This window comes from Amblyomma maculatum, chromosome 9 (genome assembly GCF_055883805.1).
Source record: "Amblyomma maculatum isolate TAMU_Amacu chromosome 9, ASM5588380v1, whole genome shotgun sequence".
Classification (NCBI taxonomy): Eukaryota; Metazoa; Arthropoda; class Arachnida; order Ixodida; family Ixodidae; genus Amblyomma; species Amblyomma maculatum.
This window is the reverse complement of record NC_139352.1, coordinates 115,333,034-115,358,632: the sequence shown is the minus strand read 5'-3', so window position 1 is coordinate 115,358,632 and position 25,599 is coordinate 115,333,034. Positions and strand designations below refer to the sequence as shown.

The window sequence follows — 25,599 nt, the reverse complement described above, 5'->3', positions numbered from 1 at the left end:
AGGACCAGTTGATACCCCGAGTCCTGAAGGGCTAGGAGTCGGGCTCGGAGAATGTTCACCGAGGGGTTGATGCCGTGGTGGATAGTCAGCAGCTGCAGAGCGGACCTGGAGTCACACAGAACATTCACAGGTCCAGGAGGGACACTGGAAGCGATGAACTGTGCGGCTAGGTGAAGACCGGCAAACTCAGCAGCTGTTGAACTGGCCGGTAATGACAGGCGGCAGGACCTAGGCTGGTCTAGCTGCGGTGCTGTCATGGCAGCCGCTGCTTGGAAGGTAGCGGGACGAACCGAGCCATCAGTAAAGAGGAGTGTAGATCATCTACACTCCTCTAGGAGAGCTGCAGTTGTCTGCTGGAAGGCAGCTGCAGGGGTGTGACGCTTGGTGTGGCCATCCATACCCAAAAAGACTGGAATTGGGGGTCGATTGGGTGTAGGGGGTAGGGCTGAAAAACCTGGGACGGGACCAATGATTTCCCTGTATACAGTAGACAGCTTACCCATACGAGAATGGGAATTGCTGTGCAGCCGTGCTAGGAGTGAGGCACCATCTGGAGCATTGCTGAGACGATCAAAGTGGGTCAGTCCCCTCTTGGCGAGGAGAAGGTCTAGAGGGTAGATACCAGCTTCCGCGAGGGTAGCAGGAATCTGTGAAGACTGAGGGACTCCAAGGAATCTTCTAATCCATCACCTTCGAATCATGTCGAGACGGATGACTTGAGTCGACCGAAGGGAGACGAAGGGAAGAGCGTCCAGGATGACCGATGTCGCCGCTGCCTCAATGAGCTTGATTGCCCAAGTGGATGAGCGACCATTGCCATTTGCGAGGAGACGCTGGACTGCTCTTCCTACACGGTCAAGATGGGGATGAGGGCTTTGTCCGCAGGGATCCAGGTGAGACGGTCATCAATTGTGAGACCTAGGTATCTCACCTGGCATCTCCATGGAAGGGGGGGGGGTTCCTCCGATATGCTAAGTTGCAAGTCGGCGGGAACTCCTTGCTCCTCTGGGATGGTAGACAAGGGCCTCAGACTTGGTAGCCGAGAGGGTCAATCCCTTGGATGCTAGGAAGTACTGGACGCCGCCCAGTGCCCGTTGCATGGCCTCCCTAGCTGAGAGAATACGTCTCTTTGGAACTCGGATCCAAAGGGCTAAGTCATCTGCATAGATGGAGCAGGAGACCTTGCGGATTCTGATCTGCTGAACGAAGTTCGGCAGGCCAGCTAAGACGGGGTTGAACAGCCACGGGCTGAGGAATTATCCTTGGGGAACCCTAAATGTAACAGGACGAGGAGAGCTAAGTGTTTGCCCAACTTGAACTTGGAAGGAGCGATTTGAGAGGAATGCCGAGACAAAGCGACGCAGTTTCCCAGTCACTCCAAGGGAATCCAGAGCCTGCTTAGTGATGGTATGGGGCAGGTTGTCAAAAGCGGACTGGACATCGAGGAGGACCAGGAAGACGACGTCGCCCGCGTATTTGGCTTCCTCAAGGCTGGAGACCACGTCTGCTATAGTCTGCAGTACAGCGGTGCTTCCGAAATCCTGTCTGCATCTCCGGAAGGAAGTTGGTTGCTCTGGCGATCCATGTGAGTCGCTCCAGGGCAATGATCTCCATGGTCTTGCAGGCTGCAGAGGTGAGAGATACACGACGGTGGGGCGATAGTTGTTTAGCCGGCTTACGGGGCTTAAGGATGGGGACAACGATGACATTCCTCCAGTTGTCCGGTAGTATGCCGCTCTCCCATGTGTCGTTAAGACGGTGAGGAGGCGTGTCTTCTCTAGGGCATCCAGATTACGGAGCATCTGGAGTGTAAGTCCGTCAGCGCCAGGAGTTGATTTCTTCTTCGAGCGGTTGAGGGCACGGTGAAGCTAATGAGGGGCAATTGGATCATTGCAGAGGGCAGAGATGGTCTGTGCCAAAGCTGCTGGTGGTGAAGGGGTAGCCCGGAGAGGTGAAGGGGGATTTGCCACTGGAAGTCCAGCTGACGGAGAGGGCGTGACTGATTTCGCAAGGAAGTCGGCAAGTTGCTCTGCCAAGTCTTGAAAGGAAATGCCTCTTGCGATGGCTGCTCCCAGGACAGGTTGACGACTGGAGGCAACCTGCAAAAGGGATTTGAGGATGCGCCAGGCAGCAGAGGACTGTCTGGCTGACTGTATGGACCGGCAAATGCTGGCCCAGCTCTCCCGGGAACGGCGATTGGCCTGACGACGGCAGCAAGCATCGATCCTACGGTAGGCCTTCCACCTCTGGTGCGGAAGCGTAGGCGGCGACGATACACGAGGGGGAGCCACGGGCGGTTTCGAGGGAAAGAGCGCGCGCTCTCCCTCGAGACAGGCCGTTGGGGAGCGTGTATCGTCTCCTCTTGTGCGGAGGCGTAGGTGGAGACGCTCCCCAACGTCTTGTCTCGAGGAAGAGCGCACACTCTTTCCCTCGAAACCGCCCGTGGCTCCCCCTTGTCATTTCGTCCGCTCGTCGATAGATGGCGCTAGTCACTCCGATGGAAAAGAAACAGTGTAGAATTATACCGAAAGTGGAAAGGGCAGATCAGGAAGGAAGCTTTCTTCGATAACTCAAAAGGCAGTGCCCTACTTTTTGAAGCTAGATCAGGGTGTCTTAGAACACGCAGCTACAAAAAGAAATTTAACAATGAAGGTGACGTATGTGCTGTATGTGGTAATTGACCATATTATACTCGAATGTAATGGTATCCATCCGGAAGTTGATGCAGGCGCAGTCACTGTTCCTAAAGCTCTGGGGTTTAGAGATGCCACTGGCTGGATGAATAAACCGGCGGTGGAAGCTAGCAAAAAGCGACTGGAAGATTGGTGGCTTAAAAGCAGAGAAGTGAAATAATGTTAGCAATGTAGAAACAAAAATTTAATAAATAGAATGATGGTATAGTTAACCAACCTAAAACAATAATTAAGATATAGTGAGAAAAATGAGCATGATAGCTACTGCTACCACCCCGTTTCAAAGGGGACGCTCCTATATTCCATCCATCCATCCATCCATCCATCCATCCATCCATCCATCCATCCATCCATACATACATACATACATACATACATACATACATACATACATACATACATACATACATACATACATACATACATACATACATACATACATACATACATACATACATACATACATACATACATACATACATACATACATACATACATACATACATACATACATACATACATACATACATACATACATACATACATACATACATACATACATACATACATCAATTCAGTCATTCAGTCATGTCCGACTCTTCGTGACCCTATGAACCATATCACGCCGCACTTTCCGGTCTCTCATTATCTTCCTAACATCACATAACTTCATCTGCAGCGCCTCGAGAATGCCATCTAACCACCGCGTTCGCTGCCTACCCCTTCTCCGATGACCCTCAACCTTTCCTAACATCAAATCTTTCTCCCGCGACTCCTCTCTTCTCATCAGATGACCAAAGTAGCTGAGCTTTAACTTTAGAATTTGACCCTCCAATGAGCAGTCAGGGTTTATGGTCGACAATATCGACTGATTTTATCTTCTGGCAGTCCAAGGAACTCTCAAGTCTCCGCCAGCACCACAATTCATACATACATACATACATACATACATACATACATACATACATACATACATACATACATACATACATACATACATACATACATACATACATACATACATACATACATACATACATACATACATACATACATACATACATACATACATACATACATCCCTTCGTCCGTCCCACAAGCTAAAAGAGAAGTAACATAATGTTAGTAATGTAGAAACAAAAATTAAATAAATAGAATGATGGAATAGTTAACCAACAGTTAAAAATAATTAAGATATAGGGAAAACGAGCATATGATAGCAAATGCTACCACCCCGTTTCAAAGAGGACGCTCCTATATTCTATCCATCCACCCACAACACAACGTTTACTAAGAGGCTACCAACCACCTATCAACCGTTTTCCTCGCCAGTCAAGGACAATTGGAGCCAAGCACGTCGGACCTTTGAAGCTTGCAATGTTGTTCAGCGTCGCCAACAATGGTAGAATTAGATCACCCAGCAGATATAGGTGGTAGAGAAAACAAATTAGCGAAGCAATGACAACGAAAGCAAGCCAATAAAATAAAAAAGCTCCAGAAACGAGGGCATGACTCGCATTTGCTGCTAACCGGAAACGATCATGTGAACAAAGGCGTGCGAGGTGGGCTGCGGAAGCCGTCGCTCAAGCGCTCAAGCTACCGCCAAGCACCTGATGAACTAACGAACAGAAAACGTGCACAGTGCGTTGTGCAACTTTACGTGCGCCAATGCTTCTCCCACCTAAACCGCCGAATCCTTAGAGCAGATTTCGCACATAAATGGCATATCTGGTTACCAGTATTTTGTTTGGCGCACTTTCCTGACTCGATCGAAAGAAGCCAAATGTTCACATATTGCATGCGAGAATGACGAAGAGAAACAAGCCACTGCCCAACGTTGCTGCTACCTTGTTTCGAACTCAAAAATATTTATTGCGATGAAAGAAAACTTCAGTTTCAGTGCACTTTTGGTCAAAGTATAGTTCTGCGGATTATTATTATTATTGGTTTGTTTTGCTCCCCGCCACAGATGATGGCACGATGCGAATTATTCATCTTCTGATCGAATGAGGCATACGAGGAACAAGTTTGGTATAAAATGTAGTGACTGTCAAATTCTATTTCTGAGCGAAATTCAAGTTGTATAAGGGTGCAGTTGAAGAAGCTAGAATATGTTTACGGCGCCCGTAAAATCACGCAATAACCACGCAATCGCTAGACGCTTCGACTGGTCACTTACATGAAACCATTTCCTTCTGATGCGTTAGAAACACCGGTTAAATCGAAGACACCCGTGGCGTCCACGATGAGAAGCGCGCTGCCGGAGCTGATCGCAGCGGCCACTGTGCATCCCGGCAGGTCTTGAGGGAGAGCGCGCGCGTGCTTCTGCTTGTTCCGTGGGATGGCGCGCATGTTCAAAACGCTCAAAAGTTCTCAGAATTTAGTTACAGTTATGCAACTGATAATACAATGCAAAAAAAAAAAACGAATAATTTTAAGCTAGTGCATCTTTTGCAAGCACCAGTCGTGCACTGAAAGATTTTTTTTTATTTCACGTTCGTCTGTTCGCTATTGAAGTGCAGCAAAAGTAGCAGAAGGCAGGTCCTACGCGCATCTATTCGCATCAGTTCGCGCTGCTCACGAACATCGGGATTAGAAAAAAAAAAAGCGATAATAGCATTTTATGTCGTTCTAACATGGCTTTTAAGCTCCCCAGAGCTCCAGAAAGGCCTGCGACGGCAAGGGGATCGAATACTACGACTTCATCGTCCTCCCTGAACTTCAACGGCATATTCGACAGCAGCAGCGGCAGCGGGTAAGAGTTTGGCCCTTGGCGCTTTTTCTGTCGCAGTTGGATCCTACGCTTAATTAGCCTGAAGTAGTTTTACCTTTTCCTAACATAACATTGCCCCCCCCCCCCCCCCCTTCTTTTTATAGACCCCGCAGAGCCTCAAATAGGTCTGTGACAACACGGAAATCGAACCCTGTGACTTCATCATCGTCCATCAACTTCAATGGGTTATTCGACACGAGCAGCGGTAGCGGGTGAGAGTTAAAAGCCTGAGTCCATTTCGGCTTAGCTTTCCCGTCTGCGAGAATTTCACTTTACTGTGCACACACTGTAAACAGGTTTTCCTTAAAAACTGTTTTAGTGACTTGTGTTTTGCGACATTTTGTGTACAAAGTTTGAATAATCCGCTTTTGGGAACGATTCCACCTGTCTCGAAGAAAGATTAGCTAGAGCGTCATCACTTGCTCGAAAATTGTTTGTTCGCACGATATTCACTTTATTTTGTTTTTGTTTTAACTTTGAGTCTCTGTTAGCTAAATAAAAGCGAGAACGCGATATTATGAGAGGGCGCTATGCACGCACCTACTTCACTGATTAATCTGGGATCGGCTGAGCTGTGACGTATCTAGTAGTGTTGTAATGCCTCTCTCGTGTGGTGACAGTTGCATTTTAGTTTTGCGTCCCTTGTTTCGTGCTGTAAATATAGGTAAAGTTGCGAAGGGGAACATCACGAACTGGTAAACGTACCACCGTCGTCTCTGTCGGCTACCGAGTAAGGTTTTAAGCCAAACGTTATTTCAGCGAATGAGAAAGCATCGTTTGGCTGTAGGCACCATAGACGGCTTCGAACTTGCCGCGCACACCGGAGGTGAGCGCCCTTTTTCGGATTGCCACTGTGAGCAGGTTTTTTATTTCCATGCACAGCCTGAAAATGTACCGCATATCAAGTTCGTATCATCACATGCCCTGCTCCATGTTACCTCAAGTGCCTCAAGTGCGCGTGCCCAGTTACGTGCACGACTCAGCTAGGCAGGCTGTACAAATAAGCTATTAAACAATGCGACAAGCAATCACTGTATTTTTTCTTTCTTTTTTTTTTATTCATTATTCATTGCCTCGTAGTGTGCGCTTGTTCTCCCGCGCATCTGCTTTTGCGTCGGTTTATCCTATGCTATTGTGGACGTTACTTGCGGATTTGCGTTCTGATCACCACCGCTGTGTTCGCACGTTTGACTTGTTCGCCTGGTCAGGGAAGGGTGTCTGGGGAGGTGGTGAAGAGTCTGATCCTGGCCCTGATGGGGCTGGGACAGGTAGGTCACCGCCGCTTGCGGCGGGGGCTAGCCTGTCACCGAATTTTATGTTGTAGGCCGTTACATTGCACCCGCCACTGCTTCGGTGGTGGACGACGGCTGTTGTTGCGGCGCGCGTCTTTCTCTCCCTCTTCTTTTTCTTTCTTCTCTATTTTCTCTTCTGTCCGCACAAGGCAGTGGAGGTGGCTCAGCTACAGAGCCAGTAGCAGGCCCGTGCATTTTCGTTTCCTTCTTCCTGCAGCCACAACAACAAGGGTGGCTGCTCCTGGCCCTACGGGGCTGGGACATGGTAGGTCACCGCCGCTTAATTGCGGCGGGGGCTAGTCTGCCACCGGATTTTTATCTGTTGTAGGCCGTCATTGCACCCGCCACCGCTTCGGTGGTGGACGACGGCTGTTGCAACGCGCGTCTTTCTCTCCCTCTTCTTTTTCTTTCTGCTCTATTTTCCGTTCTGTCCGCACGAGACAGCGGGGGTGGCTCAACTACAGAAACAGTAGCAGGCCCTTGCATTTTCTTTTTCTTCTTCCTACAGTCGCAACAACTACTGCGTGCTGTCACTTTTTCGCCGGTTCTGCCAAGAATTAATAAGTGCGGAAAAAAAAATTAACATTAAGCTTATTGATCGAGTTTTGCCAGGGACAAGCTGCATGGTCTCTTCGATGTAATTTACCACTCCCAGAAGGTCGTCCCATTCGTTCTGCGTGTGCACCAAATGCTTTAAGGAAAGGTTACAGTTTTCAGAAAAACGTGCATATGCAGGGTGGTGACCTTGGTCTATATACTGCACTTTTCAAAATGTTCTGTTTTATTTAACATTTGTTATGTAATTCTTGAATTGTGCCTGGATTGAGGTCATTGCTTGAATGTTTCGGGAGAGGCTAAGAATTAAATTCGACCTCTGCCATTAAAAAAACAGCTACATTCATTGTCATCTTGTGCAGACACAAGTTGTGATGCATTCAAATGCTATTAATGCACCTATTTGTTCCAACTGCCTAGACTTCTACATTATTTTTAATTTTCTAACTTTTACTAGCTTTTTGTTAGAACATTAGCTGCCACATCACTGTGCACACAACAAATGCTGGTTAGTATTGGAATTTCACTCATGTGTCACCAACTGTGACAGGAATGCTACACTTACTACAAACACTAATATGCTTACTCTGTACTAAGAAATTAGAGTCCTATATATTCTTCTCTTTTTGACTGAGATGAGCTTCTGCTATGTGTATATGTGTGCTGTTGCATCATTACTTTGTAGCTTTGTTACCCTGAGCATCAGTGGCACTTGGCAGCAATTCCTATTGTTTTTTTCAATACAACGTATCCAGTATTTTATGCATCTAATGGGTGTCTTTTTGGAGTGAGTGCTTTTGATCATAATCCCAGGGAGCACAAACATTTTTTGTTTTGCTCTGTAAATGTATGTGTTGTGGCCTTGCCTCAGCAATGTTATGTAAACAACCTAATTGGCTTTTTAAAGCTGTACATTCAACATTTAGTACATGTGACACTCAAGCAAACTTCCTAGCAATTAAATTAAATCGAAATTTTATTTTCCAACAACAGCTGTCATAGCCAACTCCACCCCTGCTTTTGAGATCTCATGATGATCATGATTATGAAATGACGCAAGACATTTAAGTAATAGCCATGTGAATTGACCAAGTAGCCTATTTCACTTCCACCATTATTAGCCATATATATGAATTGACCTAGTGACCTAGGGCTTAGCCAGCCTTGCTAAGAATAAAGCTAGCGGAATTGATAGCATTTCAGCTGAGTTGCTTCAAAACCTTAACGATGACACTGTTAACGTTTTGTGTACCCTATGTCAGCAAATTTGGACAACCCTGCAGTGGCCCCAGGATTGGAGGAGGTCAATTACATCCCCATTCCAAAGAAAGGCAGTGCCAAAGATTGTTCCAACTACCGCACGATCGCACTTATTTCGCATGCTAGCAAGGTGATGTTGAAAATCCTCCAAGGTAGGCTGCAGCAGTATGTGGATCGGGAGCTTCCGGACGTGCACGCTGGGTTTCGCAAGGGAAGAGGAACTAGAGACCAGACTGCCAACCTTCGCTGGATCATGGAAAAAGCAAAAGAATTCCAGAAACCAATCTACTTCTGCTTTATTGATTATGCAAAAGCATTTGACTGCGTAGATCACAACAGATTGTGGCAAGCTCTCCAAGAGATGAGAGTTTCAATTCACCTCATCTGTCTCCTCAGGAACCTGTATGAAGGACAAGAGGCCACAATCAGAACTGAGCATGGTTTCCGATTGAGAAAGGAGTGAGACAAGGCTGCATACTGTTGCCCTGCCTATTTAACCTATATGCTGAGTGCATCATGAGGAAGGCCGGTCTGGACGAGTCTTCAGCTGGAGTGAAGATTGCTGGAAAACGTATCAACAACCTTAGATATGCGGATGATACCACTTTAATGGCAGAAAGTGAAGTGGAACTCAAGAGACTTCTGATGCGTGTACAAGAAGAAAGTGAGGAACTTGGGCTTAAACTGAACATTAAAAAGACGAAGATCATGGCGTCTTGCCCTATCAAGTCCTGGAACATCAAGGGACAAGAAGTGGAAGCCGTGACAGATTTTCTCTTCTTGGGCTCCAAGATTACCCCGGAAGGTGACTGCAGCCATAAAATGAGGAGACGCCTGCTTCTGGGAAAGAGATCCATGGCTAGCCTTGACCGCCCAGTTAAAAGCAGAGACATCAGACTGCCAACCAAGATCCATATTACTTGTGCTATGGTCTTTCCAGTTGGGATGTATGGATGCGAGAGTTTTACTGTGAAGAAGGCTGACCGCCGAAGAATTGACGTGTTTGAATTGTGGGGCTGGCGGAGACTCTTGAGAGTTCCTTGGACTGCCAGAAGATCAAGTCAGTCGATATTGTCAACCATAAACCTTGACTGATCATTGGAGGGTCAAATTCTAAAGTTAAAGCTCAGCTACTTTGGTCATCTGATGAGAAGAGAGGAGTTGCAGGAGAAAGCTTTGATGTTGGGAAAGGTTGAGAGTTACCAGAGAAGGGGTAGGCAGCAAACAGATGGTTAGATGGCATTCTCGAGGCGCTGCAGATGAAGTTATGTGATGTTAGGACGATAATGAGAGACCGGAAAGCGTGGCGTGATATGGTCCATAGGGCCACGAAGAGTTGGACACGACTGAATTGAACTGAACTGAGTGACCTATTAATTGTGACATGACTCATTTCGCTTTCGTCATTATGCTATACAGACATGAAACTGAACTCCCAAACATATTTGCATAATTGCCACGTTCATGTTTGAACAACTCCTTTACACCTTAGCATTCTGCTCACGCTGAAATTCATGGCTTATTACTCGGCACCTTTCACTTTTTCAACTATACGACCAGTGTCTATTTTGATGCGGATGAGTCTGCATGGGAATTTAGCTGCGTGCTCTTCTCCTGCGGTGTCTTTCATTTCAGCGGTTCTGGAGCAAGTCTGGTGACTCCTGCACCACCAGCCAGGAATCCACTTTACCATGGCAGGACTGCCAGCTCTTCTTCAGGGCCAAGACGCAGGACGACACCAGGCACAGGCAGTACTGATGTGCTTTCCAAATCGGTGGTTGTCGGTGAGCTCTGATGGCCATTCTTGTGTCTATCTTTGGCCACTAGTAGTGCCTCAAGAACAGTGCACAAAAGTCTTATTTTTAATGCAAAAACATTGTAGTATGTCCCTTTAGTACAAAAACTGGAAACTGCATCTGTAGCACGAAAATCACAAGCACGCCTCATGGCAGGTAGTAGTCATCAGGCGACAGGGCCGGACAACTGATTGCTTAGCCTAACTTCATGTCGATTCTTCTCCATGCGTGCAATGCATGTCATGGTCAGAGCATGTTTCTGAAGAGGATCAGACGGACAGACAGACAACAGCTTTTAGCAGAGTGTAAGCCCCAGTGGTAGTGCACTATACTTGACGTCATGTAACCACATTGACGTGTGGACATGGACATGGGCAGGACATGTAGTGCGAAGAGAGGATAACCGATGGTCGCTGAGGGTAACAAACTGGATTCCAAGGGAAGGAAAGCGTAGCAGGGGGCGGCAGAAAGTTAGGTGGGCGGATGAGATTAAGAAGTTCGCAGGGGTCAAGTGGATGCAGCTTGCACAGAACCGGGTTAAGTGGAGAAATATGGGAGAGGCCTTTGCCCTGCAGTGGGTATAATCAGGCTGATGATGATGATGATGATGATGATGATGATGAACCACATGCCAATGACCATCACAATTTAATTTAATTTAGTAGCAATTTAATCACTGTAATGTGGAAGCATTAGAGGTCCAAATATGAGGTAAGCCTGTCGTCAGTCAGAGTGCCATCATAAAACTACCTGGCAACCGTCACCTGTCACGGTCAATCGAATCAGCTAATGCAAAATCAGATTAGAGCCCCATTTGGAGAGCCTTTATTGCCACAAACTTTGGCAACATCCATGGCATGAAATTCAGATGATGTCATCATGCCAGTGTATGTGTTGGCACAATATATGTAAGAGGGTATGTATAGTCATTAATGATGAAGTCTAATATTCTATATTGTCATTACTCATATGCATTGTGCAGTGTAGCATTATTCAGCACCTTAGAAGTAACATATACTTAAGGTTCATGCTTCAGACATGCATAGTCGTAACTCATATTGGTGACTCATCACTCAGTCATCATAATTCTCATACATAAGCAGCCAAGTAGCCTTAAGTGCCTCTGCAAAACATTTTACACTCAGTGGCAGCAACAGAAGCAAGTATGGCATATAAAACAAGTTTTTGATCGTATAATTGCTTTCAAGATTCGGAAGGGCATTGAATAAAGGAGGTACAAAAAATATATACCACTAAAACTAATTATCATTCAATTCAAAGATGAATATAAAACAACTATAAGTGCTTGTTATTAGCTATATTTATTGTATTTGAAGCCTTGGTACTGATTTGACATATAGTATACCTAAATTTTAATTTACTCAAAATAATAATGTTATCACATTTTTAATAATTTTTAGAAGTAGTGTTTTATGTTAGGCACTGTGATTGTCCTTGAGGCTTGTGAAGGTTGCAGAAAGCTTTGCTTGTTAATAACATTATGAATCTCATCAGTTGTCTTGTACTGATAGTTGAACCTAGCTAGGCACTGAAATATTGTTAAACTAATCACCTTAAAGTGTTCAATATATGAGGTCGTTGTGGTTGCAAATGTTGTATTGTTCCACAGCAAGGAATGAAATTGTTTCTAAATTTTTCCACAGCTGTGGTACCCCATTATGTTTTGTATGTCATTCAGGTCAACCAATGGTTAGGTTCCTAATGGCTGGCAGCACTAATTGGTAAGGCCAGGGTAGCCGTCATGACTTAGTTTTGTTTACAATGCCTCTCCCCCACTCCCCCTGTTTTTGCAAGAGTGTTATTAAAATTACAACTCTTATGCCTTGGTTTGATCATTTTGTTTCCCCTCTCAGCCTATCCATTTTCTTGTCACTTGCAGCATGCACAGTGTGGTCTCTTTTCTCTGATAGCTGTCACCTTTGTTTATCGGCTTTGTTTAACCGACATTTCATTCTTTTTTCCCCTCTCTTGCCGCCTTATTAGGTGTAATATTTAAAGAGCTATCTCAACCACAAAGGTGTGCACAGGGTTGTGCATTAGGGGAGCCAAGTTTCACTGCAGCGCCTCCCCACCCCCTGTCCTTCCCACCAAGGCCCTTACTGCCAAAACGCAATGCAAAGATGAGAGATGGTTATAAAATGTTTATTTTGATGTGATGGAATTGGAATTTATGCAGAATACTTTGTGCTTAAAGAACAAAGCAAGCTTCTCTATTTTGACGTGATGATGCACTTCTCATAATAGTTTCTCGAGTTTCTTTCAGGATGTAAAGGTGGTAAGTGAACAGTTCTTGGAATGTGACATCATGGGTTCTCGGCCGCCAGTATCGTCAGAAAACCTGCGACAGATAAAATATGGGGAAGACTTCGCATCCACCTTAAAGGATTGGGGGGGGGGCAGCATTTTCCTCCCCCCTGCCTCCCTTGTGCACATGCCTTTGCAAAGCCACCTTGGCAGTGTAGATCTGAAAGTGTAATATTACAGCATCTTTCCATCAGGCACCAGTTTCGTGGGTGTAATGGCAAAGTTGTATGATTTTTTTTTTCTTTTGTCCTTGTCGTGCACACTTGCAGCTATTGCCGAAGGAAGAGGACTTGCCAGGGGGGAAATCGGCATGGCGTCATTCGACCTCAGGAACCCGGAGTTGGTCCTGGCACAGTTCCCAGACAACAGGATGTACACTAACACCCTCATGAAGCTGCAAGTGCTTGACCCTCATGAGGTAGTGTGCAGGACAGCTCGCATCAGCCAAACTTTATTTTGGGGCGCAAAATGATTGCAGACTGATGGAGTGTAATCATTTGATCTAGCCGTAGTTTGCTAGTTCTGTGAATTTCGTGCAGCAGATACATTGCCTCACCCAAACCTTTTTCTTTAACAGTTAAACCTACTCAGTCTCATGGCATGATATCTTTAAGTGGTACCACTGACAACTCGCTCTAGTTACTGTTTTAGCACAAATAAATTCTATTCCAGCTATAGTGTTTGGTAGCAAAGGATGCATTTACAGGTAAGAAAGTAAGACAAAGAAAGAAGGGTGGCTTACTATCACCTAGCTGGAAGGGAATTGTGGTGGATAGCACAGTCCTTGGTGTCTGCACCCAGAAACAGTGTTGATTCATGTATTTTACATTGTTGCAAAATTGGCTGGTGATGGTGACATCTGTGTTTTGATTCGTTTTTTTCAAGCTTATGAAAAATGCTTTTTTTGTGTGTATGTGAAACCAAGCTTTTTGAGATCAAAACACTGTATGTCTTTGATACAGACAAACTTCTATTTGTCCTGAGTGTCCCTTAGGTTTCCACTTAGTTTTCTCCTGCACAGTATTTTTCCAGCTATCAGGCAATGAAGTAAGAAAAATAATTTATCTCTGCTCTCGCTGGCGATGAAACTGCTGGCCTCTTTATTCTGCTTGAGGCAACACTTCTCCACCTGAACCCATCAGTTCCAGCAGGAGTTTGGAAGTGTTAATGATGGGCAGGTTGCGCTGTACGTGATTGAACAGAAAAAATTTCTTACACGCTGCAGCGAGATGGTGACAGACGTGGTGGTAGGCTTTCAGAGAAGCTTAATGATGATGAATAACAGCTCATGTGCCTGTCAGCATCTTGTTTGTACTGAATTTTCCTTTAAGCTTTTGGAGCTGCTTTAGGCTTGCTTTCTTCTTGGAGAAAAAAATACAAGAAAAAGCAAAAGTAGAAGCAGGCTGTCGAAGGCTCCTCGACAGAATTACATGAACAAAAATGCATTCTTGTGCATATAATTTTTTTTTCTTTTTTAATCAGCCCTTTTCTGGAGCAGTCCTGCTTCTGTCACTCCGCACAGTGTACGCGAGTTAAAGCATTTGATGGAACTGAGAGAAATCATCATTCTCATGCAGTTTTCATTCTATCAGAAGGTTACCATTACCTCGGGCTATCACCAAAATAATTTTACTTTCCTGCAAACGGATTTTGGCAGTTTCAAAGGACCATTTGCCGTTTGAATAACTCTGATGTTTTTTTAATCCCTTGATGCCTGCATTAATGGGATCTTGTAGTGTAGCACAACTAAAGTGTTACCACGGCATAGAAAGCATATCAACCAGGGAAATTTTAGAAGAAGCTATGTTCTTTGTCGTCTTCATCTTTGTGTGTGTTGGTATGGTCACTCTCACACCCATAGGCGTGCGCAGGGTTCTGCATTAGGGGGAACCAAGTTTCACCGCAGCACCTCCCCCCCCCTCCATTCGATCCTTATTCCCACCAAGACACAGCCAAATGGCAATGAATAGCTATAACACAGTTATTTTGATGTGATGGAATTGCAACATGTACAAACTAGTGAGAAAACTTGCATCTGGGCTATATGGTACTTAGCATTGGAGGGGGAAAAACAAGCGCACTGATAAACGCACACGGAACGAAGAAAATGACAGGACAAGAGCTAACTCGATTGTTAGCACTTGTCTTGCCATTTTCTTCATTCCGTGTGTGTTTATCAGTGCGCTTGTTTTTCCCGTTTCAATATCAAATATTGTGCACTTAAAAAACAAAGCAAGCTTAGCCATGGATGCAAAATTTAAAATGACACGACGATGCGCTTCTTACAACAGTTCCTTGAGCCCCCTGTTTTCCGGGGGCAGAGGCGGCAAGAAGTAAGCAGTTCGGGCAAAGCAATGTCGCAGGTCCTTGGCCAGCAGTATTTAAAAAAAAAAAAGCCTGCATAGCCATAACCCTGCGCTTTCATGATTGACAGCATAGGTGCGGCAGAGTAAAGGTACAGGACTACTTGTCGCCCCCTCCCCTGAGACGAATTAGGGGGGTGCCACACGCCTATGCTCACACCATTCTGATTACATTAGTCTTCCTCTCTTCTTGTGTGGTTGTCAGCTGAGGTTAAAATTCTCAGACAGGCACTAGGCTGTTTTAGGCTGGTATTATATGCTACCCTGGCTCTGGTGATTCCATCCAGAAGTGTACTGGTCCCAGTTGAAGACTAACTATACAGGTCTATTTGAATGCCAAATGGACAGCGGACTGTGCCAGTCGCAAGGCTGCACAAATTGGACTTGCCCCAGCCAGGAACTAGCTAGAAATGCAATTATTTTGGAAGTGACCAAGAATAGTCTGGTTACTTGCAAATAAGCAAAACGATAAATGGCTCAACCTCAGATCAGGTGATGGCCAAACAGGAGAGGAATCCAGATTCAGTAGCTCCCTGAAGAAGGGATCTCTGTAGGTTGATACATTGAGTAACAATTAAGTACTTGACTCTACTGAATGACAAAGCACTTTAAATTTGATTTCATACGAGTGGTGCCAATTTGTTATAAGTAAGTAGAACTCCTTTATAGTAAAGTCATTGGGAGGAGCAGAAATCTTTACTATATAAGGGTCTTTACTATGTCAGTTGGAGATGGCACTGGAGGTGCTGTCTAGTAATTAAATGGCTACTTACTGAACACATCTTGTTATTAATTGAAAAAAAAACACTCTAATATACCTTCTATCTGTGTCTTATCATCTCTTCATGCCATTTCATTTTTTCAGATGTAAGAATTTTTGTTTACATCTTGTGAAAATACCTCCTAAGCGTGAGCACATGGCTACGAATTTAACTGACTTAGATAAGAAGTGAAAACCAAAGCCTTGCATGAACATGGCATCATTCTCCACTGTTTCTGTCTTTTAAAAGAAGGCTATAGATGATATATGCGAGCTGCAGTCAAGTGCTGCAAGACCGCACACGCTGTACCTCCACTTCTTTCCGCTGATTCGTGCTCTACAGTGATGCCAATGTTCAGCCATTTCTTCTGCTTCGCTATTTCTCGCTGCACTTTTACATTCTTTTACTGTGTGAACGGACCGCGCAGCCTTCGTTCCATGTTTGGAGGCCGCTTTACTTTTCTTTTTTTTTTCTACGCGCTTCATGCTTTCCCTCATGGCTCCAAGGCTTACGGAAAGTTGGCTTCTTCTGAATGCTGTTAAGTCTGGTGGTGAAGCCATTTAAAAGGACACTTGTGTGCTATTATTTTTTTTTTTTTTTTAATGTTTGCCTCGCGGTAGCGCGGGCGGCTATGTCATTTCATGGTAAGTCGTCGCTGCGGCCAGGCGGACTTTACTACAACCTACTTTTACCAAAAATGTCTTTACTATGAAGGGGGGAAATTGTAGTCTTCTGTGTAAGATGAACTTGGACTTGAGTTTCACTTTATTTATCCGAGTTTACTATAGCAGGGTTCTACCGTAGTATAGTAGAAAGCACTTACTTTTAGGGAAAATGGATTAGGAGCCAATCTATTTGAATTTTCATCATGCAAAATAGCTAGAAAAGCCAAGTACTAAATGTGGATGTGCCTGCCAAGTATGTTTTTTTCATATGAATTGTGAGCTTTCACTTGTGTGCCTAGGTAAGCAAGTAATGTATATATCAGGATATTGTGCGCCAGACATGTTATAATTACCGGGTGTCCCAGCTAAGATGGACCAAGATTTAAAATGAAAATATAGGTGCGCTTTTGAATTGAACTTTATTGAATGGTAGGATTTATTTTAAATATCCTGAGATATTGTTTTAGTTCTTCCTACATGAATAGCTAGTTGACATTAACCAATTAACTTTTTAAATATTGCTCTGAACACTCAGGTGTAAAAGGAAAAGTTGTTGAGCACCACAAAGCACATGGGTCCATCCCATGTGCTTCTGAAGAGCTCATTGAGCCCTTAACAGAGCCCTTTTTATTCAGCAAAGATGCAAGCTCGTGAAATTTAAAAATGCCACAGGACAGCAGGCTCAGTGTGCTCGAATGCACCACAATTACAGCTTCCTAATCGCCGATTTGGTGAAACTCTACCAAAGTTGCGCATTCTGCACTGCTCATAACAGAGCTTCAGTTTGGGGCTCCCTTTAAGATAACTGCCAGCTGCTGTAGGCAACATGCTGAATTGGCGTGCTGTCAGCAGCCATTAACACTTATTTTGCAACCAGTGGCAAAGTGGAGTGCTTCTGCAGGTCGTGGATGACAGTGCTGTAATAGCGGTACACTTGATTGCATGGAGTGCACTATCGTGTGATAATTTTAAACTTCTTATGCTGTAATTTTTGCCGAATAAAAAGGGCTTGCACTAAGGCTACCTCGTGAGACGCACCTGTGTCAGATCATTACTGTGGGGCTCAATAACTTTCCTATTCGCACCTGAGTAATAAGACCAATATTTAAAAAGGTAATTATTTAATGTCAACAAGTTGTTCGTGTAGGCAAATCTAAAAAGGATACTCGAGGGTGTGTTAATAAATCCTGACAATGTTCATTTCAATTCAACTCAGAAAAATGCTTAAGCTTTTTTTTTTTTTTTTAATCGTGCTTTGCCTTAGCTGGGACACTTTGTAAGATGTACTAGATGCCGTATGGTAATTTCTATGTTGACTAATTGTCACAGGGGTACCATCCGATTGGGGCGAGCTGGAATTATCCTGGCTTTCATTTTGACTGAAGGGGAAAGAGCAGTATGCCTTTTTAACTAGTTTAACTAGGAGAAGTTTGACATTTACTTGACTGTAGCCAGTGTCATTGTTGCAGTGTTCATATTTGGTATCCTCCAGTTTACACTTTTTCTCTCGCGGAGTTCAGTAGTTGCAATGTTTTGAAGGCACACCGTGTCAATATGGTGTCTTGTACCTGCGTAACTGAGATTGTCCCCCCTCCAGATCCTCTTGCCCAAGACTGTGCTGGAAGGCAATCTGATGCCCCAGCTGGTGTGTCAGCTGAAGCAGGAGATGCCCATGGCCACCATCACCAGCCTGGCACGAAAGCTGTTCAACGAAAACCTCGGCATCCAGTATGTCAGGCAGCTATGCGTGCCCGAGTACAGTTCGGTCGAGACGGAGGTCGTTAACAAGTGAGTATATTTTGTGTGCAATACGTGGTGGCAAACACCAGCTGCAGTGGCTCAGTGGTTAGATGCGTGGCTACTGAGCCAGAGAAGACAGATTGCAACCCAGTTTTCATGCCTGCGTTTTGATGGAGGCAAAATACAGAAGGCATCCGTGTGCTGACTGATGCCTGTGCCCATTAAAAGATCCCCAGCTGGTCTAAACTAATCCAGAGCTCTCTCCTGCAACATCCTCAACCGTAATCAGAGCAGCTTCAGGACATTAAACTCCACATAACACAACACAAGAGCAGGCCGCCTCATCCATAAGTTTGTGATATTTGCTTTGCATGAATAATGCCAAATCATCATGGCAGTTAGTGACAATGAGCTATGTGTACTCCTCTTACTTGTTATTGTAGGTTTATGTAGTAGTAGTTTTGTTTTGCTTGTCTTTAAGCAACATATTTTATGGAGAGTTAGTTTTTAGTAGCTCAGTCATCAGTTTCGTATTGTTGGCATCTGCCACACATTTGCCTGGCAGGTTGGAAAGTTACGCACGCGTGCATTTAAGCACTTTTAGAGGCGAGGTGTTAATGGCTAGGCTGTCATACCAGATATGGAGGGTGGTTGGTTCAAGACCCACTGCTGGACTAGAATGGGTGCAAGCATCCAAGGCCAGGCTTTCCTAAGGGGTGCGACCTTGGAAAAGGCTGTGCCAACTTCGCTGCACCCTTGGTGGGCAAAACCCGGTTTTGAACACCACAGCATGAAAAAGTGGCTCGTATTACACGGTTTACTGCGAGGGCTCATGTTCGTAATCTCTAACCACCTTCTAAGTCTTTCGTAAGGCATTTGCTTTAGATTGTCATTACAGTCCTTAGCAAGTCTGAATTCACCGCCTGACTTTTTGAGGCAACAAAATCCTTTGCTGTCATGCCTTAGCTAATGCTGAAACATTTCCATTACACTCATGAGCATTTCTTTTTTCTAAAGTATCTAGTTTCTTGGCTCGTGCATTTCAGTCTGTCTCTGGCATGGTCTACTCTACTGTATTCATGCCGATGACAAAAGATTATTGTAGCTTTATTATTTTTTTTTTGTTTTGGTTTTTGCTTTCATCCTTGGTACGCCAACTTTGATGCCTTTATTGTCCTCTCTTTTCATTCGCTGGGTATATTGTTCATATTGCTTTTTATTTTGTGCCGCCGTCGTGGTGGCTCAGTGGGGGCTCAACTGCCGAACCCAAGGACGCAGGATCGAATTCCAGCCGGGGCAGCCGCTTTTTGATGGAGGCGAAAAGCAAAGTGCCCGTGTGCTGTGCGGTGTCGGTGGGTGTGGAAATTTTGACCGCAGGCGGTCAAAATTTCCAGAGCCTTCCACTATGGTGTCTCTCATGGTCTGAGTCAGTTTCCTTTTTTTTTTCTAAACTTTAAGGGGGTCCAAAGCTAAAGGCTGAGAAACGCCTGATGGGGCTTCAACCCCATGTGCACGTATTAAGCACAAAAAGAAATCAATGTATACAATTCGGTAAGTGGAACTGCTCTTAAAAAGCCGCATAAACCAAACCAGGCCACCTTTATTTTGTGCTAACAGAAATCGGTAGACGTTAACAGTTGAAATGCATCCTATCGTGGCCTCATTAATTCAGAGTGTTAAATTTTCACTGCCTTATTTTCATATTTTTCACAAGAAGTAGCCCATGTGCTACTAGGGCAATGTTCTCAGTAACTCGAATAATGCTGATTGCATTTAATTTGAAGCTGGGAGCTAGGTCTCATGAAAGGCTGCGCTGTGATATTTGTGTCATTATCAGTTATTCCTTATATCGTGTAGTGGGTGTGTACTGAGTGCTTGCATTTCTAGCAGTAAGCTCTCGCATGTTTTTGTTGATGTGTGCTTCACTACGTTTGGTGAGTGCCCATTTTCATTACTGCACCTGCTTTGGCTACTCCTGCATAAGTTTACTCGCTGGGATTTCGCAGATACTATGCCCTCTCGGCCACAGCTGCATTGATCCACTATGTGGAGGTGATGCAGAATGTTGCTTGCACGGCTCATTCCATCAAGGTCACCTTCAGCACCGGAGAAGGAGTTGCTCGAATTGGTGGGTGCATATAGCAGCTTCCTCATGCAGAGCGTTCTGTCAGCAGAGAAACATTCGCACCTTTTGCTTTTAACTATGAAGGTTCAACACAGGAGATAAAGAGGCTTGCTTTCAAAGAAAGGCAGAGAGGTTAGCCTGTATGCTCTGCACTGGGGAAGAAAGAAAGTCAGGGTGAGTTATGATATGGACAAATGAGAGGTACTAATAATTCTCCCTCAGTGCGAACGTGTTGTCTACATAGCAGTAGCTTAAAGAGAGAAAGAATTGAGCCATGGCAAATGGGGTAGTTAGTGTGATGAAAGGGTTAAGAGTGCAGACATCACAACAAGAGAAATTGACACAATCCAGCAGAAAAAAAAGTTAGTTGGGAGTAGTTGGACTGAGAAGAACAGCCAGTTGTACTCAAGGAACCAAATGGATGCTCAAATTGGTGTCTCTATAGTTCCAGTTGATCATTCCAGTTGATTCTTCCATTCCATTTGGATCATGCAACTGGCTTCTAAGTGTATTTGGTTTCATGACTCCCTGCTGTATCGTCCAATTGATTTTCTAAATTCCAACCTAGTGGCTAGCTGGTGGACCAAGTACTGATTGTCCAGAAGGCCATGTTCAGGACAACTAAAGAAGTTGCCAAGTCTGCACATAGAGAGCAGTCAAGCAACTCGGCTTTATTACGTTTATATAGTATAGAAACTGAACTGTTCATCTGACAGCATCTGTTCATCTTACTCATACCACATCCCCCTCTCCCTTTACGCCACCTTCTCTGCTGGCACAAAAAAGCAATACTAGTAACCTTGTTAGTTGCCTGCCCTTTTTGCCGCCAGAAAAGCCGTCCCGTTTCAAACACTAGAGAATTGTCACATGTGAGGTGGCGGTGAAGGGGAAAAGGCGGAGGGGGGGGGGGGGGGGGATTGCACACTGTGTTCAGCAATTAAAGTATACAACTCCCTTTGAGGTGGACACAATGAGATCTAGTATATAGCTTGCCTTTAATGAGCCGGGTCACGTGCAAATTTATATCTGACTATAGCCTCATGCACAATACTGGAAGTCTAGTGCACACAGGTGCAAGAGCATGCAGGCATTGTAAAGAAAATAGAATTGAGTCGGACGTTAATGAGTCAGGGTTCACAGAGTGCATTTGTTAAGTGCCCTGGAACAAAAATGCATGCAGAGATCTCAAAGAGAAACCAACTACGGTCACCCATTTAGGTTTTGTTGCTTTTATCCTTCTTTCTGTTACCAACCCCAGTTTTGTAAACAAATGCAAGATAGTAAAAAACAAAAAGAATGGAAATCACCACAATGAGAAAGGAAAAATTAACACTATCATATGAGTTCGAAACCAACAACCCAAGTCGGGTTTAAGCAAGAATATAAATAGCTTTTTTGCCATTGTGTAGGAGAAAAGAATAAATAAGTGTTTCACTAATACTCTCATTTAAAACAATAATTGGATGAAGGCAGGTAATTTGTTCCCTTTCTCAATGGATTTACTTGTATGTGGTGCACCTTATGTAAATGGGCGAACGAAAATGTGCCTGGAAGTTCCTCATTCGTGATATCTCGCAGATTCAACCACAATGCATGATCTTGAGCTGCTCACCAGCACCTTGGCTCCACGAAGCGCAGTATCACTGTTTGGTGTGCTGAACCATGCCAAGACACCCGGCGGCTCAAGGCTTCTCCGAATGAACATGCTGCAGCCGCCCCGCGAACTGGCAACCATCGTGCAGCGACAGAAAGCCGTGCAGCAGATTCTGGACAGCGAGGAGCTATTCTACAGCTTCCAGGTGCACAGTACAAGGATTAGGGAAGGGGGAGAAGGTGTTGAGTGGAGATTGCAGAATAGCCTATCTCATGAATGAAAGTGAGAACAGTGAATGCACCGTCCTCAGTAAGCAAGCAAGAATAGATCATCATTGTTAGCTCTAGCATTTTCAGGGACGTGCTTTGCACTAAAATAAGAATTCAAGCGCTATATCCCATTCGTCTGGCTCATGAGAGTGAAGTAATTTAAATGATGTAAATAATTTGACAAATACTCTGAAGTCACGAATGGCATTTTGCCAGTATTCCTCAAAAGCAAAATATGTAACATTTGTATCTTGACAGCCTTCGTCTATATGGTAAACATTTGGAGGCTAATGAGAAAACTTGAATGCAAATTGAGGACATCACAATGACCTATGTTAAGGTATATGATTAGTGTAACATTTAGAAACAGAAAAAGAGCGCAGTAGATAAAGAAACAGATGCGAGTTAATGACATTCTAGTCAAAATCGAGAAAAAAAATGAGCATGGGCTGGGCATGTAGTGTGAAGAAAAGATTACTAATCATTGATAGTTAGGGTTACAGAATGTATTCCAAGAGTGAGGTGCCCAGAAAAGATGAGATTAAGTTTGTGTGGATATAAGGCGCTGTAACTGATGCTGGACAGGATTAATGGGAGGGTTGTGGGCCTTTGGCCTGTAGGGGAAAAAAAAAAAGGCCGCCGATGATGATGATTTGATTGGTAGGAAAGTGTAGAAAAATGAAAAAAATTTGCAAATGCTATGAGCTCATCCGCTGATAGTGTTATTGACGCACAGCTTGAAAGTTTTCTAGTTTCATCTTGGCATTGTAATTGGTATGTATCACTTTAATATATTTCTTTGTGAAAACAGCAAGAAGCATGACAAATGTGGCATTGATTAGGACCAGCCACCATGTGCTATTTCTGCGTAAAATTTGAGTGCAATGGCTGTGTTGTATTAGTGTCAGGTGTGAACTGACACCTGCTTGCACCCTTTTTACAGATGTACACATGATGATTGGGTGTTTAGGTGCCTGAAACCTATTTACCTGCTCACACCTGTTACCACACCTGCACACCTGTTGTACTCACAGCACAGGGGTGGGCATGTAACAAAGGTGTGCTGTTTGTCGGTTATTGCAAGACCAGTGTGGCCTTTGGTGTCGTGCAGTTTCTGCTGGTGAAGTTTGTGGACATGGAGTCCTTGCTGGCCGCCCTGGTCCAGGTGCCACGGGTGGAGACCCTGCGCACCATGGAGGCAACGGTGCACAACTGTGTCTGCATCAAGCACATCCTGGAGCACATTGAGCCCCTGCGCATAGTGCTCGACAAGTGCCAGGGAACTCTGCTCGGCACATACGCTGACGTGAGTGCTTGGAAGCGATGGTTCTTCTTTCAGACCATTTTATTCTGCTACTGGAGGCAGGGTTCTAAGAGCACCCTATTTTACAGCAAAATCTCTTCTTGGCCAAACTCTGGTGGCCACCCTGTGCATGCATCGTCTGCGTTGTACCTCATGCAGCCTTCATCATGACTGGGTGGGACATTTGGGATGTTTTATGTCTGTACTTAGCCAAATGTGAATGCTCTGTTGGCCACTATGAATGGTCAGTCCATATGTAAATGCAATCAGTTGGACCTTATCTGAACATGATGGAGCACCAGAGCACGCGGGTTTATTAGAGTCTTATAACCACTGACTCTTCGAATTTATGCAGCTAAGAGTGGGAATCAATATTCTTTTCCATTTATCCCTCTCCTAACATAGCATATCACTGACACCCGGTATGGCCAAATGCACGAACGCATCTGCACGGTAATAAGGGATGACGCTGCCTACCAGAAGAGCACGTGGAACAGAGTCCTGCAGCTTTGCTTCAGCATAAAGGTCAGTCTAGTGTGTGCACAACCTCCCATGATTAGTCTTATAAAATCCCGGCCCTCAGTCACCAGCGGCTGCAGAGCAACTGACCACGGTGGCGGTCAGACCTGTGACGCAGTGGGGGTGCTAAGGTTCTCTGGCTCCGAGGACAGGCCGCCATAGGAAAACTGGCCCTGGCAACGTTTAATGCTAGAACCTTAGCTAGTGAGGCTAGTTTAGCAGTGCTATTAGAGGAACTAGCAGGCATGAAATGGGGTATCATACGGCTTAGCGAGGTGAGGAGGCTAAATGAGGCATGCACTGTACTGAAGGGCGGGCATGTACTGTGTTATCGAAATTTACCCGAAAGGCGAGAACTAGGAGTAGGTTGCCTTGACAATAAGTATATAGCTGGTTCAGTTCAGTTCAGTCGTGTCTGACTCTTCGTGACCCTATGGATCATATCACGCCACGCTTTCCGGTCTCTCACTATCTTGCTAACATCACATAACTTCATCTGCAGCACCTCGAGGATGCCATCTAACCATCGCGTTCGCTGCCTACCCCTTCTTCGGTGACCCTCAACCTTTCCCAACATCAATTCTTTCTCCAGCAACTCCTCTCTTCTCATCAGATAACCAAAGTAGCTGAGCTTTAACTTTAGAATTTGACCCTCCAATGAGCAGTCAGCGTTTATGGTCGACAATATTGACTGATTTGATCTTCTGGCAGTCCAAGGAACTCTCAAGAGTCTCCGCCAGCTGGTAATATAGACAAATTCTATAGCAATGAGAGGGTAGCCGGCATCGTAATTAAGCTAAATAAGCGGTATAAGCTGAAGGTTGTACAAGCATACGCACCTACATGTAGTCATGATGACTAGGCAGTGGAAAGCTTTTATGAAGGTGTAGAATTGGCAATGGGGAAAGTAAAAACCCATTATACTGTACTGATGGGCTACTTTAATGCCAAGTTAGGTAGAAAGCTAGCTGGAGACCATGCAGTGGGCAACTACTTACGAATCATGAATACGTTCTTCAGCAAACGGAAAAACCGAAAGTGGCCGTGGAGAAGCCCTAACGGGGATACTAAAAATGAAATTGGTTTCATACTGTTGTTATGTTTTAGATTTCACGCTAATGCGAAGTTGTGTTTTACTCGGTTTTTTGCACCGGGGTGCAGTACGTGCCTGGCAGGTAGCGCCTCGACAAAGTTTCCTGCGGTTCGTCTGACAGCGAAGTCACATATTCAAAGTCATGGACATGGATACGCTCTCATCGCATGTGATGGCAGTGGCGGCGCGTATGACTACGACTAGCTGGGTGGGGCTAGCTCTCGTTTTGATAGTCTGGCAGGTCTGCCCCGACTTCGTCCTGAGAGTAAGCTGCTCAGCTCTGCCTAGACGGGACGAGCGGTCCTCTTTTTAAGGGTCTCTTCAACCCTGAAGGAAAGTGTATAACAGTTGCATTCTACTGGTACTCTCCTATGGGGCTGAAACATGTCCCAAGGAATAAGAGGAAGGGGGAGAGGAAGTTAAGCTCCCTCACTGCGTGCTCTCCCCCGCCCGCTGCTTCTCGTGCCATTTAG

General features: G+C 44.8%; 1 protein-coding gene across 1 annotated transcript in view; it reads left to right on the top strand.

The window, feature by feature from the left end:
- Positions 1–1,409: 1,409 nt before the first annotated feature.
- Positions 1,410–25,599, top strand: part of LOC146180200 (mutS protein homolog 4-like) — a 31,746-nt gene continuing 7,556 nt past the window's right edge. The window contains exons 1-9 of the mRNA XM_084580346.1: positions 1,410–1,519; positions 5,571–5,678; positions 10,209–10,357; positions 12,964–13,112; positions 18,081–18,271; positions 20,230–20,351; positions 21,927–22,147; positions 23,323–23,517; positions 23,920–24,039. Coding sequence (XP_084436472.1) covers positions 1,410–1,519; positions 5,571–5,678; positions 10,209–10,357; positions 12,964–13,112; positions 18,081–18,271; positions 20,230–20,351; positions 21,927–22,147; positions 23,323–23,517; positions 23,920–24,039 — 1,365 coding nt within the window. The remainder of the gene's footprint in view (positions 1,520–5,570; positions 5,679–10,208; positions 10,358–12,963; positions 13,113–18,080; positions 18,272–20,229; positions 20,352–21,926; positions 22,148–23,322; positions 23,518–23,919; positions 24,040–25,599) is intronic.